Source organism: Scatophagus argus, chromosome 14 (assembly GCF_020382885.2).
Source record: "Scatophagus argus isolate fScaArg1 chromosome 14, fScaArg1.pri, whole genome shotgun sequence".
Lineage (NCBI taxonomy): Eukaryota > Metazoa > Chordata > Actinopteri > Scatophagidae > Scatophagus > Scatophagus argus.
The window spans coordinates 8,838,854-8,854,178 of record NC_058506.1 but is presented as its reverse complement, the minus strand read 5'-3'; the positions used below and the strand labels follow the sequence as shown (position 1 = coordinate 8,854,178).

At 40.0% G+C, this 15,325-nt stretch overlaps 1 protein-coding gene across 5 annotated transcripts in view; it reads left to right on the top strand.

Annotated features, from left to right (window-relative positions):
* LOC124070731 (glutamate receptor 3-like) overlaps positions 1-15,325 on the top strand; it is a 63,276-nt gene that overhangs the window by 15,863 nt on the left and 32,088 nt on the right. For all 5 annotated transcript variants that reach the window (XR_006845235.1, XM_046410907.1, XM_046410906.1 and 2 more), the window contains exon 4: positions 12,100-12,287. Coding sequence is in view for 4 of the 5 variants with exons in the window: in XM_046410907.1 (XP_046266863.1) it covers positions 12,100-12,287 (188 nt within the window). In the remaining variant the exon portion in view is untranslated. The remainder of the gene's footprint in view (positions 1-12,099; positions 12,288-15,325) is intronic.

The following is a 15,325-nucleotide window of genomic DNA, read 5'->3' as shown; positions in this document are numbered from 1 at the left end:
CTCATGTGTAACGTAGTCCTCCCAATTCATGAACTTCACCTAATGCAGACTATATCGCTGATGTCTTTTTGTCACCATAAAAATGAAGGACTACAATCCAACTACCTTAACTGCAGCTTTTCCTGCCCTTCTGACGGACGGGGATGGTCCGCATGGCTAAGAATTTGCATTCGGTGTGCAGTCACGCTGCCCTGCTGCTGAGTGTCTGTTTGGTTTCGTCTCCACAAGGAAACGTCTGATTAATTGCACGCTGCTAAAGAGCTGCACTCAGCAGTCAGGCACACAGGCTCATTAACAGAGAGTGAGGGAGTTAGAGAGAGAGAGAGAGAGAGAGAGAGAGAGGGAGGGAGGGAGAGAGGGAGGCCGAGTGGCACAAAGCAGCTGTTCCACTATGTGAACACCTCACTGCACCTTCACTCTCAGATGGACACACAGCTATAGGCCTTTACCCCCACCCCTCTGTGGATAAACACTGTTTTCCACCCAGGTTCTAATGTATGGACTGAAGCAGAGATTTATCAGTCTGCCATTTTCCTCTAAATTCAATTACTTTATTAGGCCTCACAGGGAACACATAGCAAATGAGAGCGTAACTGGGATACATGTAACAAAATAGCCAAGTTGTCACTGAAAGGTGCTTTTCTGTAAGACGGGTTTCAGAGGATTCTGAGATGGAGAGATGAGAAAGCACAATGTTGTCTAAAGAAAATCTCCAAGGTTAGACAGGACTGTGTCGCATTTAATAAAGTTTTCTTTTGTTTTCTCACAGAGAACATACTTATTTGACTCCATGTTTTGAGAATCGCTTCTGACTCAGAGGTGAATGAAGATTCTCTGTGGGAATCAGATTGCCTTTAGATTTACAGCTGAGAATAGAGTGTGTTTGGAAAGGCAATTTACATGCTGTGAGCGTGTGTTTGTGTGTGTACTGTGCGGTGACGTCATTGGTGAAAACCTCAAAGGGCGGTGTGCACTCAGTGAGCAGATACAGCTGAGGCGTTAGTCGTCTCCGAGTTTTTCTGCATGAACCAAACCCCCTCTGTTATCCAGCGCTCACTCCGCTCTGACAAACGACCAAAATGGCACCAACTGATCCATGCACATCCACGCATGCAGAGGCAGTGCAGCTTGAAAACAACAACAAACAGCATGTAAACTGCAGGCTCTCTGTTCCACACTGTAGTGTTGAGCTCATTGTATTTGCAAAATCGTGCATATGCATTATTATTACAGAATAGCAAGCATTTTCTGGAGTTTTTATGGAGGTGAAGATTTATCAAATATGATTTCACAGCATGCGTAATTTGTGAATTATAGACTCAGGCCACCATAAAATACAGACTCAAACCTTTCAAATTCTTGCTTTCAACATAAAACACATCTTCTCCCTCGAACAGATTGTCCGACAGGCTTGCACTGGAGAGAATGTAACACAGTAACAGTGTTGTAGCTACAGCAACCTCCAGAAGGACATTACATAACTTTAAACAGTTGCATCACTTTTTAAAGCTTTGTTCTGCACTTGAAAACGGGAGTTGCAACTCTTGGCCTCGTTGCAGGCATCTCTGTCTAACTGGCTCAATATAAAATACCAACACAACTTTTTTTTCACAAGTTGATTGAAAGATGTAAGACATTTTTTATGCACACAATAACACGTGTTAATGAGTCAAGACAATTTATCCAGCTAACAGGTGTGACATCTCAAGGTGTTGATTAAACAACATGACTATCACTCACAGCATGGATTTTAACAAGTTTGTTTAAGTTTAATTTTTTTTTAAGATTTGTGTGCATAGAAAAAGTCAAGTCTTTCCATTCATCCTGGGAGCAAAAACAAAGATTTTGTCCTTTGCACACATTTTTTTGATTGTATAAAAAAATCAGGATGCACTAATTGCTAAACTAACAAGAAAGGACAGAAAATGTACATTCGAGTGGTTTCAAATAAAAGGGAACTCGTCTTATCGCACAAGTCATTGTTTCAGGACTTGGTACAGTTCCTACATCCTTCACAGCTGTCTTTGCTTCAGTACTCTGAGCTGTCTCATTATTTTTTAAACTACCTTCATGCATTCTTTCATTCATACTTGCTACTATTTTCACACTGGTCTGGAGTTAACATGCAGTTGAGTGTCTAATTAAAATAAAAATTTGAATAAATGAGTTGAGAAACAAATGCAGCTGCTTCCACACGGGGCACGAGGGGTCAATGAACAGATGGTTTGATGAGTATGAAGATTATATGAATCATATGCTATTGCCTTTGAAGTCTTCAGATCTCAAACCAACTAAATATCTATGGGAGACTTTGGAGCAACGCGTTAAGCATTTCTCTCCACCACCATCATCATCAATAAGTAACTATCTTTTGCAAGAATGATGTTCCTCTTTTCACTATGCAGTAGATCCAGAGACAGCAGCCCATGGTGGCCAAGCACCTTAGTAATAAACTTTATTAATGCTGTAAAATCTACTTCATCCAACTATATTAAAGAACTGGCTGGTTGTAGCAGGTGGCTACACAGTCAGATTTGGTGAAAAAGGCTCCGCTGTTTGAGTTTTTTGTTTTATAAATGGCTGACAAGTGTATATTCTCTCCTGGAATATATGTTATCCAACTCTAATGTGTTGACACTAAATGTATTTGTTTTTCACCTTTGCTGTGTTTACAATGAAAAAGCAGCCTGTGCCGACCTGCTGCGGCTTTGCTTGGAATTTGAAATAACAACCAGGCTTTTGCTAATGCTCTCACTAACTTGAGACCTGAGACATGTTGAAATCTTGTCAATAAACAGCATGCAACTTGATCAATCATATTGCTGTAGATGTTACTCTTAAATGATTTCTCCCCTTCTTCTTTACCCATAATGCTGCCACTTAGAACAATTAGAACGCAAGACACAGGGCAGTTTTAACCATTGATTATCTAATCTTGATCTTTAACCACCATGTGTGAGTTCACTTATCCTGCTCTTATTTAAAGCGCCCGTTCACTCCTGTCGGCTCAAGGAGAACACAGTGGTGAGCAGTTCAGGAGCAGGAGGTTTATTCCCGCTAATGGAAAGATTTCCCCCGCAGATCAACATTGTAGTCTCGGCTGCTCGCAGGAGAAGAAATTTTCAAATGAATGAATGAAATGAAGCCGTATAGAGATGAAGAGTGAGGGAAGGAACAGAGGAGTCAGCAAAGCCTTTGTGCCCCTCCTGCGTCATAAAACAGCAAATGGCACAGAAGGCCAGGCACTGTCAGGCATGCTGTCAGATGCACAGCATGTTTTTTCTTCATGAATTCGAAGCCCCCTCCCCTTCGTTGTCTTCTGTAAGACCCAGCTTGTCATCTCTAATCCGCTCTAACCTTACCACTTTACATGGCCGAATAATGAACCAGGTGACTAATAGGGCGCCCCTCTGCTTTATAAGCACTGCTCTGTTTATGCCTCGACTCTCTTCTCTTCTCTGTGTTGCTCAAACATCTCTCATCTATTTCAGGACACTTGCTTTCAGGATAACACAAGGCCATTACAACAGTAGTCCTTTTGCATTATGAAAGAGATTGATGTGATGTGCGCTTCCCTGTTTGCCCAAGAGAAAACGCCATTTTTATTTGCTTAAGAGATGGGAGGGTTTTCACAGGAGAGCTGAAAAAGAACAGGCAGTTAAAGCAGCTCTCACTGATGGCCAAGAGTCATCTTGCTCACTTTCATTGTGTGTGGTTCTTGTACAAACATCTCTGATTTAAATTTGTTGTTTTTTTTTTGTCTCTCACTCTCACTCTCACTTTATCTTTTCATTCATCATGCATTTAGGTGCATATGACTTCAGAATCCAAACAATCTTAAGGTTAAGTTTACAAATTACTTTAAGGAATGTGAATAAAAGGTGAAAGTACATGCGAGGAGAAATGCTCAACAATCTGTTGGCAACTTTGCAGCTGTCATTAGATAAGAAATAATCTGTTTGATTAGCTCCGATCAGGGATTTGGCAGCAGTGGGTGGTGTGGGGGAGCAGGGTTCTTCACGGTTCAGCTAATTTGGAGCAGGGAGCTGTTATCTGCATTGGTCTGCATTGGAGTAGGCGTTGTCAGGCTAATTGTACTCAGAAGTGTCCTTTTACTGTCATTTGGCAGCTTTAATCCTTTTCATTTCACTGGCCCTGCAAGCATTGCCCACTGAAACAGTTTTCTTTGTGGAGCTACATATAAGCTTTGAGATTTTTGGAGATTTTCTCTAAAGTAGGTTCAATGGCTTTGTCTAAGTTCCCTTTGGTGTTGCACTCAGCTTAGGGCATCCCATGACAACGACACAGTTCAGATGCCTGCAAGAGATTTTAAAAGAGGTCACCTTCTCCGGAGAGGAGGAGGGACGACTGAGTCACAGTTGAGACTGCACACCACGCTCGGCCGTCATGTGAGCCGCTGCCCAAGACAGACGAGAAGAAACAGCCGGCCAGGTGCCAGCAGAGCCTCAGTCAGCCTCATTCTTCCAGCTCTCTGTCACAGAGGAAATAAATCCCTTGGTAAACATACTGTTTGACATTCAATGAAATATTTTCCTTCAGGATTTAAAAATATACACATTAAAAAACAGATAGCGAAGTTAAGTAATTTGTTTAAGTGAAACAATGATAATATGACATTTAGAGGATGCTTTATTTCAGCACACTATACATGACTGGGAGTAACCTAAATGTACAAATAGTGTGAAGCTCTATAAAACCAATCCTCTGAACTGCAAAGAACACCATATCAGAGGAGTACATACTGATCTCCAAGGCGGTGCTGTGTGGGCTATAAGCTCGAGAGAATCCCACATGCAGACCAACTCTGCTTTGTGTTTTGCTCAAACAATTCCCATCATCTTTAGGCATGTCTTTTTGTCTTTTGTGAGCAAACTCCAAAGCAAAATGTGTTTCACAGTGTTTGCAGCCTTGAGCATCAGTACATTATGGAACTTTAACTCAGCATTGTGCTTTAGTATGGTAGCTTGAAAGGAAAACAGTTTCTGGACAGCATGTGCTGCTCTGTACACATTAGACTGACAGTCTGCCCTTCTGCCTGACTGTCGCTGCTTCTTACACTGAAAACCTCCTGCTCATTTGCATGATATTAAAACATTTTAACTATTGTCAGCATGTCACAGGTCTGGTTCGTGTCAGCACTTATCTCTTCAGGAGACAAGTCCTCTGTTCTTTCTGTTTGAGAAGCAGCCACCAAAACTGATTTTAGTTGTGAGTTGATGAAAGGCCAAGCTGTCTAGTTGAGTACTGGTGCAGAATGAACTGCAGAGGAATCTGATGCTGCAGTAACTCAAAGCTTTTCCTTTCCTCTTGTTCTTTGCCTACAGATACTGCATGTGTGATACTGTGTGGTGTGTGTATGAGTGTGTCTCTCTCTTTGTACTTTTGATTGCAATGTCCTTGCATCACTTTATTAAATGTTTATTAAAACAACAATATCACAATAGATTTGTAACATTATGTAAACATGTCTTTGTTATTCAAGTTATTCCTGATTTCGATACTTGCAGGCTGACTTCTTACTAAGTTAAACCTGCCATAACTGATTTGGGAGAAGTGAAACATTAGAATTTAGTTATCATGTTTCCAGCCATCTGGTGAATGTCCAGTAGTAACTCTGGACTACTTTAGTTTGGGGTTAAGGGTTCTCCATAGTGAAATATCAGGAGCTTTAGTTGCAAAGTGATGCGCTGTGTTTGCTGGCAATTTGCTAACCGGATGGATTAAATTCATTTTTTCCCCTCAAAATTCTATTCAAAATATTACATAATGACAAGCGAAACAAGTTTGCTTGAATTGTTTGCAAATTTATTAAAAATGAAAAAACAAAAATATAACATGTACATAAGTATTCACACCCTGTGATCAATACTTTGTTGGAGCCCCTTTGGCAGCAAGTACAGCCTCAAGTCTTTTTGAGTGTGATCCTGTAAGCTTGGCACACTTTTTTTGGGCATTTTCTCTCACTCTTCAATGCAGAACCTCTTAAGCTCCATCAGGTTGGATGGGGAGCGTCAGTGCAAAGGCAATTTCACATCTCTCCAGAGATGCTCAATAGGGTTCAAGTCTGGGCTCTGGCTGGGCCACTCAAGGACATTCACAGAGTTGTTCTGAAGCCACTCCTCTGTGATGTTGGCTATATGCTGATGGTCATTGTTCTGTTGGAAGATAAACCTTCACCCCAGTCTGAGGCCTGACTGGTAGAGTTTTGCAGAAACGGTTGTTCTTCTTAAAGGTTCTCCCCTCTCCATAGAGCAACACTGGAGCTCTCTCAGACTGACCATTGGGTTCTTGGTCACCTCCCTGACTAAGGCCCTTTGGGACCTTTAATGCAGCAGAAATCTTTCTGCACCCTTCCCCAGATCTCTACACAACCCTGTCTCAGAGATCTACAGACAATTCCTCTGACTTCATGGCTTGGTTTGTGCTCTGACACGCGCTGCCAACTGTGAGGGCTTATATAGACTGGTGTGTGCCTTTCAAAGCATGCTCAATCAACTGAATTTACCACAGGTGGACTCAACTCAAGCTGTAGAAACCTCTGAAGGATGATCAGTGGAAACAGGATGCACCTGAGCTTCTGAGTGTGTGAAGAGTGTGAATACTTATGTACATGTTATGTTTTTGTCTTTCATTTTTAATCAATTTGCAAAAAACCCAAGCAAACTTTTTTCACTTTGTCATTATGAGGTATTTGGAGTAGAATTTTGAGGGAGAAAGTTAATTGAATCCATTTTGGAATGAGAGTGTAACATAACAAAATGTGGAAAAAGCGAAGCGGTGTGAATACTTTCCAGATGCACTGTAACATGGTCACTAGCTTTGATTTATTTGCTGAGCTCTGCTGCATGCTCACTGGGACTTAATGTATCATACAGATGCAGGTTGCAAAACAGAAACAGTGAGCTAAATAGAGTATTTTGTATTTTGTGGACTGACACACATTTCTGCATTTGCAGGATCTTTTTGAGGCTAGATTCTTGTCTTTATTTTAATGAATTTATGCTGTCTGATATTTAGCACTATTACATAACACTTAAGTGATTCATGTTCTGCTTGACATTAAAGCTGGTTTTGTAAAACATTTTAATAGTGTAAGAAATTAAAGAATTTTTCTGTGCCTTGTGACAATATGCTCCTAATTTTGAATATGTATTATTTTTCAGGATGGTGCTGAATAATTGACTCTGTAAAACGCCCTTGATGGTTGTCCTGCCTTCTGGCAGTTGTAAAACGTACCATCTGTTTACAAAGTCAACCAAAACTCTGGGACCAAAAGACATTGTCATTTGTGCACCGACTGATAAATCACAGCAGTGTTAATATTCACCAAGAGACTTTGGATGTCCTTTGACATTCAGATTTCACATTTGCATTGTGGTTATTGAAGTTGGAGTACACTGAATGTGACATTCACATAATTTTTTGAGTTCAGGATTTTCAAATTTAGCTTTTTTCAACATATCTTTAATCATAAGCACACTGAGTATCTTAACATAGACAAGCTCATATAAATGTTTGAATCCAAAATATCCAGCTTAGCTTTGTGACAGAAAAGGAATGAAAATAAAACTCAGAAGGGAGTCGTTTGTAAATCCCCCCAAATCCTTTTTCTTAAGCAGCTACTAACATGTCTCTAAATGTCATGCATATCACAGCTTATGGTGTTCAGTACTATGTGTCAGAATACTGGGAGGAGAGCTGACACTCAGCTTCTGCCTTTTCATTTCCCCTCTGCCACCAGAGATGTACTGTGCTGGATTCTTGTTTTGATATCTTCAAGCTGATAAAAAAAACCCCACCATGTTTCTGCCTGTTTTAGCAGATAAAGTCTGGATGATGACAGAGTCAGATCCAGACTCCAATCAGTTTCTTATCTATGAACAGACTCTTCACGGTGCACTTGGTCAGGACAGTCACATTAATACCCCTTTTGAGTTCCTTAACCTCTCAGACATGTGGGCATTCATCACAACTGCCTCTTTAGACTCCTGAGTGGCTAATGTGGTGATGCCCAGCGAGAGCCACTTGTCTTTAAAGGCCATACCTGATCTGAGTGCTGTCTGCCGAGCACTTCACTGTGAAGGTCACCAGCAGGGGAATGGAGGGCGGACGTGTCAGCTTAGTCACTGTGCTCTGAATACTTAGGACCTCCATTGGGAACATGTCAGCTCACATGTCCATTAGTAACAGTCACCAGTCACCCATGTTTTCTCTAAATATTTTTAATGAAATAATGTGCATTAGTCAGATGTGGAGGTCAGTGCTGCCTGACACTGGGAATGTCATGTTTATTCATGGTTATTTGCACATGAATGCTAAAGAGAAGTCTGAACGCCCTTCCACTGGCGACAAAAGCACCATGCTATGCTTTGCATCTAAGATAGGCGTGAGGTAATTTTAAAGTATTCAACTGAAAAAACTGAATAGAAATGGCAAATTTCAAAAGAAGGAGCATAGCTTCTGTCTTTTAAATCATGCCAAATAAGAAAGTAGAAAGAGCTGTACTAATATCCAATGCTTTGAGGCACTTAGGATACATAAATTTTCACTGTCACTGGGGTAAATAGCTAAATGATGCTGGTGACAGCTACTACTGATGGATAGCTAGCTTGAATAAGAGACTGCTGGAGTACAGTCATATAGTACAGCATCAGTAAACATGATTATCGTATACTGAGGGAGTAGGTCCTCTTACACAGAGCCCACCATGTTGCGATGTCATGTTTCCACAGTAGCCCAGAATGGACAAACCAATCACTGGCTCTAGAGAAGACCTTTGGCATATTTTCCTCATACATGTCTTAAACTTAGATTAAAGGTGAGCACTGAGAAACTTTCTCTCTGCAGGAGGGAGAGGAGAACTTTAAAATTCAGGCCTGATAGCAAAAACAGTTTAATAATTGAAAGAAATGAGGAACTTTAATATTAAAAAGGCATGTTCAACGGTCTAAGGGGCTCGACGAGGCTTTATAATAACCAGACCTTTACAAATAATGCATGGATAACTGTGTGAGTCACCCCAAACTTTGTCTTAAGTCTTAAAGAGTACTTTGCATTTCTGTATAACCTAATAAAGCCTACATACAGGAGGTGATATAACAGCATCAGTAGCCATGATAATAAAGTGCAGTCTGCTCGGTGCTGCAGGGATGTTATGCATCACTTGACTCTGATTCAGAGTGAGAACCAGTTTTCATTTAGCCCGTGTAATGCCAGCAGAGAGGCTCTGTAGCTGACTTGTATTTACATAAACACATTTTACACCAGCTTATTCAACAGCCGTGATAATATCCATTATTTTATGGAATCAGCAGTTTCATGCCTGCTCTGAGGGAAGAGGGTAACACAGCATGTGATGCTGCTTTTTGCTTGCACAGTCCAGTCAGTTGAAGTGTATGTCGGCTGTGTCCTTTCTGTCTGTTAGTTATGACCCAGTACAGCACGTAATGAGCTCCTGCCATCATGCATTTTCACCACCACTCAACATATTTGGTCCACTGTTCTTCAGATAATGGAAATATGCAAATTTTGAAAGCAGGCTGTCATCGTCTGTCTTGGGAGCTGTTATTTATTCTTCTGTTTTAGTGTTATTAATACATTTTCTGCTTGATAAGGTGTTTCCTTTTCAAGAGTCGCTGGTCTTCCTACCTGATGTGTTTTTTAATGTCAGGTCATCCCAGTTAATACTTACATGTCATAGTCTCAGTATACAATGAAGTGGATGAAAAACAAACAAAAAAAACAAATACATACAACACATAGTCTTCAGAATTCCAATTATAACAACCTGTCTGTTTGTCCTTTGTAATGTATGATGTTTATTGCATGTTTGTTTCTTTTCTCTCTCTCTCTCTCTCTCTCTTTCATCCTCTCTGTCCTGTCTACCTCTTCTTCCCCCCCTCCACCCAGCCGACTATCAGCAAGATAGTTCTCCCTTGCGAGCCGGGTCCTGCTCAAGGTTTCTTCCTGTTAAAAGGGAGTTTTTCCTTGCCACTTTTTTGTTTTTCCTGTCACTGTCACTGCCATTGCTCAGGGGTTCAGACTCTGGGTCTCTGTAAAGCATCTAGAGACTATTTTGATTGTATAAGGTGCTATATAAATAAATTGAAATTGGATGGAAGTAGTACAGTCACACAGGGGTTTGAAATTGAGTCATATTTCTTTTCATAAAACAAACATTTTAATATCAGTATTTCAAGATACTGCAAAAAAAATCAGAAAATCCTACACTCCAAGTTTTGTCTTTACTGAATCTTATCTTATATCTTTAAATTTCATTCAAATGTTATGAAGTCAGATCAGTTAACTTGAACTCTGAACCCATAAAAACAAAGCCAGTTTGGTGTCTGCTGTTTCAGCACAGAGACTGATTGATTGAAAAGACATTGATTATTTTAAAAAGCCACATGACTTCCTGCCTGTGGCAGTGACCCATTTTCTGTCACTACGGGTCAATCAGCCAAACGCTGTGTTTGTAGTAAACTTGTATCTATTACCCACAAGAATGAAAATGGTGTAAAAATAGGTCTAAATAGGTGTAAAAAATTGCCTCGTAGTTGCTGTGAAATATGTTTATTTTGATGCAGACTTTCAAGATTGGTAGGAGCAACATTACAAGACCATTTAGACAATTTTAATCAAAAGTGGATTTATAAATGTAACAATGTGCAAAATTAAGTTGCATCATATAAATAGTAAAATTAAGTGCTTTGATTTTAAAATCTGAAAGGTCCCATATTGCTTAACCTTGTGGAAAAGCTGACAGAATTAGATGACAGTATGCAAACCTCAAAATCAGTTGTTTTTATTTATGGTTATAGGTATCTTTGTGACTCTTAGCTCATAGGACAGTGTGTGTGTGTGTGTGTGTGTGTCACTCACTTTGTCCTCATGTAACAGATGTTTTGTTGAATTTGCTCACCCTAACCTAATAATTAATCAGATTAATGGAAATGAGTAGAAACAAAGCTATATGAACAAGCAGTGCGAATGAAAGCGCATAACATGTTGTTTCTGAAGCAAAGTTCATAGTCTGGTGACTCTTGTTTGTTTTCCAAAAGGGAATGTAAAAAAGAAGCTACAGACCTCCTTCATCTGAAACAAATTTTGGTTTGTTTTGTTTTCAGAGTCACTGTTGCCTCTCTTCTTCTTTCTCTCTCTTTTTTTTTTTTTGTTGCTGATTTAAAACCTGCCCTTCTGGCCCATTGTCACTGCTGGCCATGTTCCCTTAACCCCTTTAGCACACTGTGAGTGGAACTATCCAAAGTCCTGCAGGTTTATCGTGGCTTTTCAGTGTCGCAGGTTACTGTGAGCTCAGCTTCTTTCTTTCATACACCTCTGCTACTGATTCATCCCATGACACAGTGAGCTCTGCAAAGTACCATTGAGTTGCTGCAATTGTACTTGCCGAACTGCTTCTTTAGCAGTCCGTTTCACTACATTTGCTAGAGTATGTGCTACACATCTTATCACCGTGTCTTTGCTCTCTACTTGTGCTAACTCAAGCCTTAAATTTGCAACTTTGAAGTCCTCAGTGAGGCAGGAAAGAGATAACTGAAATGACCTCCTGTGACACACTGAAAACTAAAAACTACACTGAAGCATGAGATACTTGCACTTACCAGTTAATAGTTGTCTAATTATGCTCGGTAACCACTCTATCACCAGTTTTAACTAGCATACCGACTTGTCTGTGGACTCTTGTTTCTTCTTGTTTTTTCCTGAATCAGTTGTATTTTTCTAACATCATCTATCTAAGCTTTTCTAAAATACCTCAGTACTATAAAATATCATTTGTCAAAAATATATAAATACACATACTGCAAATATATCAATTATAAATACATTGCAAGCATGTTCCATGTCACTTGATACAATAGTGATCATATGGTGAAATACACACTTTTGTGCATTTTGAGTACATATAATATAAAACTGGTTTAAAGCTTTTGATCATGTTATTGAAGGCCAGCATGCCCTTGCCTTCCAGCTCTTCTCTTTTTTTTTCAGCACATTTACCTGCTGCCATGCTCCAAAACAACAAAAGACGCTTGATGTCTTCTCTGTGTGCTCTCCCAGGTTTTGCAATCCTCCAGGCCATCATGGAGTCGGCCGTAGCCAATAACTGGCAGGTGACAGCTCGCTCAGTGGGGAACATCGTAGACCCCACGGAGTATAGACGCATTATTGAGGAAATGGACCGCCGGCAGGAGAAACGCTTTCTCATTGACTGTGAAGTGGACAGGATCAACTCCATACTGGAGCAGGTATCGAGCCAACACACACTACTAGTTCAGCCTGCTTTATCTGAGGAAAAATAACAGACTGGAAACATTTCCTTAAATACCTTTGTTCAGCCTCCAGCTCTGCATGTTCCTTTGTCTCGAAAGGACTGAACACTCTGTCTTATCCTAACATTTTTGCCTTGAACACCATCTCTGTTTAAACAGTCAGTGAAATAAGGCGCAATCCTGACTTGCTCTGATCCACACTTCACATTTCTTTTTCATCATTACTGTAAACACCTGGAGTGCATCACAATTGCCTCAGTTCTCGGCGTTCTCATTTAGGAGACGGTGCTAAAACTAGCGAGACGGGCACATTCAATTAAGGCTTGTTATTTGTTGTTTTTTGTGTGCGCACGTTGTTTAAGGTCACCTGGGCTTAATTCACATGGAGGAATTAGACAGCCTCCTCATCCTTGTTTCCTAGGTGATCATCAGCCACAGTTTTCCCACATGAGTCTTGATTCAGATTCAGCGTTTGCTGCATGCACTGAGGGTGCACTCTAGAACATATTTTATTGTCAAAAACTATTTTAAATGATTTTTTAATTTCATTTATTTTTTATTTTTGAATTCATTTTTAAATGCACATCTCACACAGGCGCGTTTGAATAGAGACATGGATTTCAAATCTTTGTCTATACACTTACTTCAAGGACATGGAGGGACTTGTTAATATCTCATTTCTCAGGTTGAGGGGCGAGTTCTGGATGTGAGGATATGTGATAGTAAGATGAAGAATGCTGTAACACTTGTGTTGAGTAAATGTACATTTATGTGTCATGTATGCAAACGTATCCATGTTTCATGTTATTCTGACACCCACCTATGATATATTAATATTATATTCAAGGCAATTGCTTTTCCTTTTTGGTAGGAGACTGTAAGGAAAACCTCATGGTGGAAAGCATGAAATTAAATGAAAATAAGCTAAAACTTTCTGACTTTATACAAAGCTGACACTGAAATAGTCATTTTAGCTGCTCTTGTAGTCCCTTCATAAAGCATTAAAAGGTATCTCAACACGAGATTAATTAAATAGGAGTCTGTTTTCAGCAGAAAGCTGACAGCATTGAAATGATGTCACAGTGGGTTTACACTTGGTTTCCTTTCAGTTGAGGTTGTTGCAGCTACTGTAAATAGCTGCACGGCAGAGTAACGTGTTACAAAAACTGTTAAGCCCACAAGTATGGTCTGTTTTCTCTGTGTGTGCTCAGTTGAACCAATAACCTGGAGCACATCTTAACCTTCTGCTCTTTGCTGAGATATTTGTGTGCAAAGGCTTCGGCCCTCTACATAATGATTTTCATTATTGCCGGCCTTACGAGTTTTACTCTGACCTTCACCGCGGATCTGTCTTCATTTCCTCTGAGGGAATATTTTTAGTGACAGCACAGATTTTTTCATTAATTAAGTTTGCTTTTCTCTTCCCATAACATTGATGCAGAAGATTTCTTTAGTTATTTCTAAAATGCCTCCTTATTATGTTCAAGTTATCCAAACGGATAATGACGCTCACTTGGTGTCACATCAGGTCAATTCGATCCTAATGTCTTTACTGTGTCTGATTAATATGAATGGTGGCCTCGCAGGCAGCATCTGTCAGACGAGTGTCTCTCCAGATGCTCGAGAGTGGCAAGACATGCCTGTCTCTGGAGGATGATTTCTTATATGAGCTGTGACATCAACACTTGCTTTAATGTAAAATCAGCTTCCAGTCTAAGTAGGACACACTGTCCCATAACAGCAACAACAATGAGCCTACTATAAATAGCCTACCCTCCTAGCCTGAGGGAAGATCTCTCACAAAGGCAGGAGTGAGCAAACACAATCGAGATCACTCAGGCATCAGAAAGCATTCATTCTGGACATGGTTTAGTGTTTAACTAGTGTTTAGGATTGGACCTCATGAATGCTATAATCATCAAAATAATTATTAATCCTATGCCTGCTTTCAGGCTATTATCTCTACCAAGGGCATTATAAATTAATTTATACGCAGACATCTATCATTTTGTGATAATTATTGTTGTCATCAGGGTAGGTTCGCTTGTATGTAGGCTCATCTTTTGATAAATGCACTGTGGGTTTTTTGCTCCCCTGCTGGCTTTCTTAGCACCTTTAAAAGTATCTGTCTGCTCATCCCTTCAGTAAAGTAAAGACGGAGTGATAAACACCTTTAAGGCTTCCCATCAATAAAAGAAGCACAGTGGATTTATAATCGCTGCCAGAGGACCAGTCACCTCCAGCCTCCTCCTGCACAGTGGACAGACAGAGAGAAAAGAGAGAGAGAGAAAAAAGACTGGAGAGACAGAGAGCTTGTGGGAATTGAGCCATGTAGTGTGAGTGTCCCTGTCTAATACTGTGGAGGGAAATAGGAGAAGTGCTGAACACCCAAAGGTGCACTAGAATTCCACACTATGTGAGACGCATATTAGAACAAGATGCAGTGTTGGGATGAGATTTCATCTGTGTGGATGTTATTTAATCTTTTGATTGAATTGTAGTTTTGTCTGTTGCTTTTTGTGGCCATTGGCATAACATAGTTTGTTACATAAATGTTTTCTCTGAGTGGGTGATTTTTAGTCATAAATTTGAATGCCAACATCAAACGTAAAAGTAAATGTTAACATTAGCATGCTAACATATTCACAGTGACATTGCTCGCATGCCAGGGTTATCAGGTTATCATGTTTATGTTCATCATCCTTGTGTATCCTGTTTGCATGCTAACATTTGCTAATTAGCACTAAAGAGAAAGTGCAGACGAGGGTATAAATATAATTAGTTTCGCAGGTGTTTGTCATAAACCAAAGCACTAGCCGATTGAAATTACCCACTGGTGGTGCTGGATTGAGAAAAAAATATTGGTTTTCACAAAGTCCTCAAGACTTATCCTACATGGGCCTAGTCATAAAAAGTCAAGGAATCACCAGAGTCAATAGGATTTATTATTTTGAACAAACTCTCATGACGTACCATCCAATAGTTGTTGAGGTATTTCAGTTTGGGCCACTCAC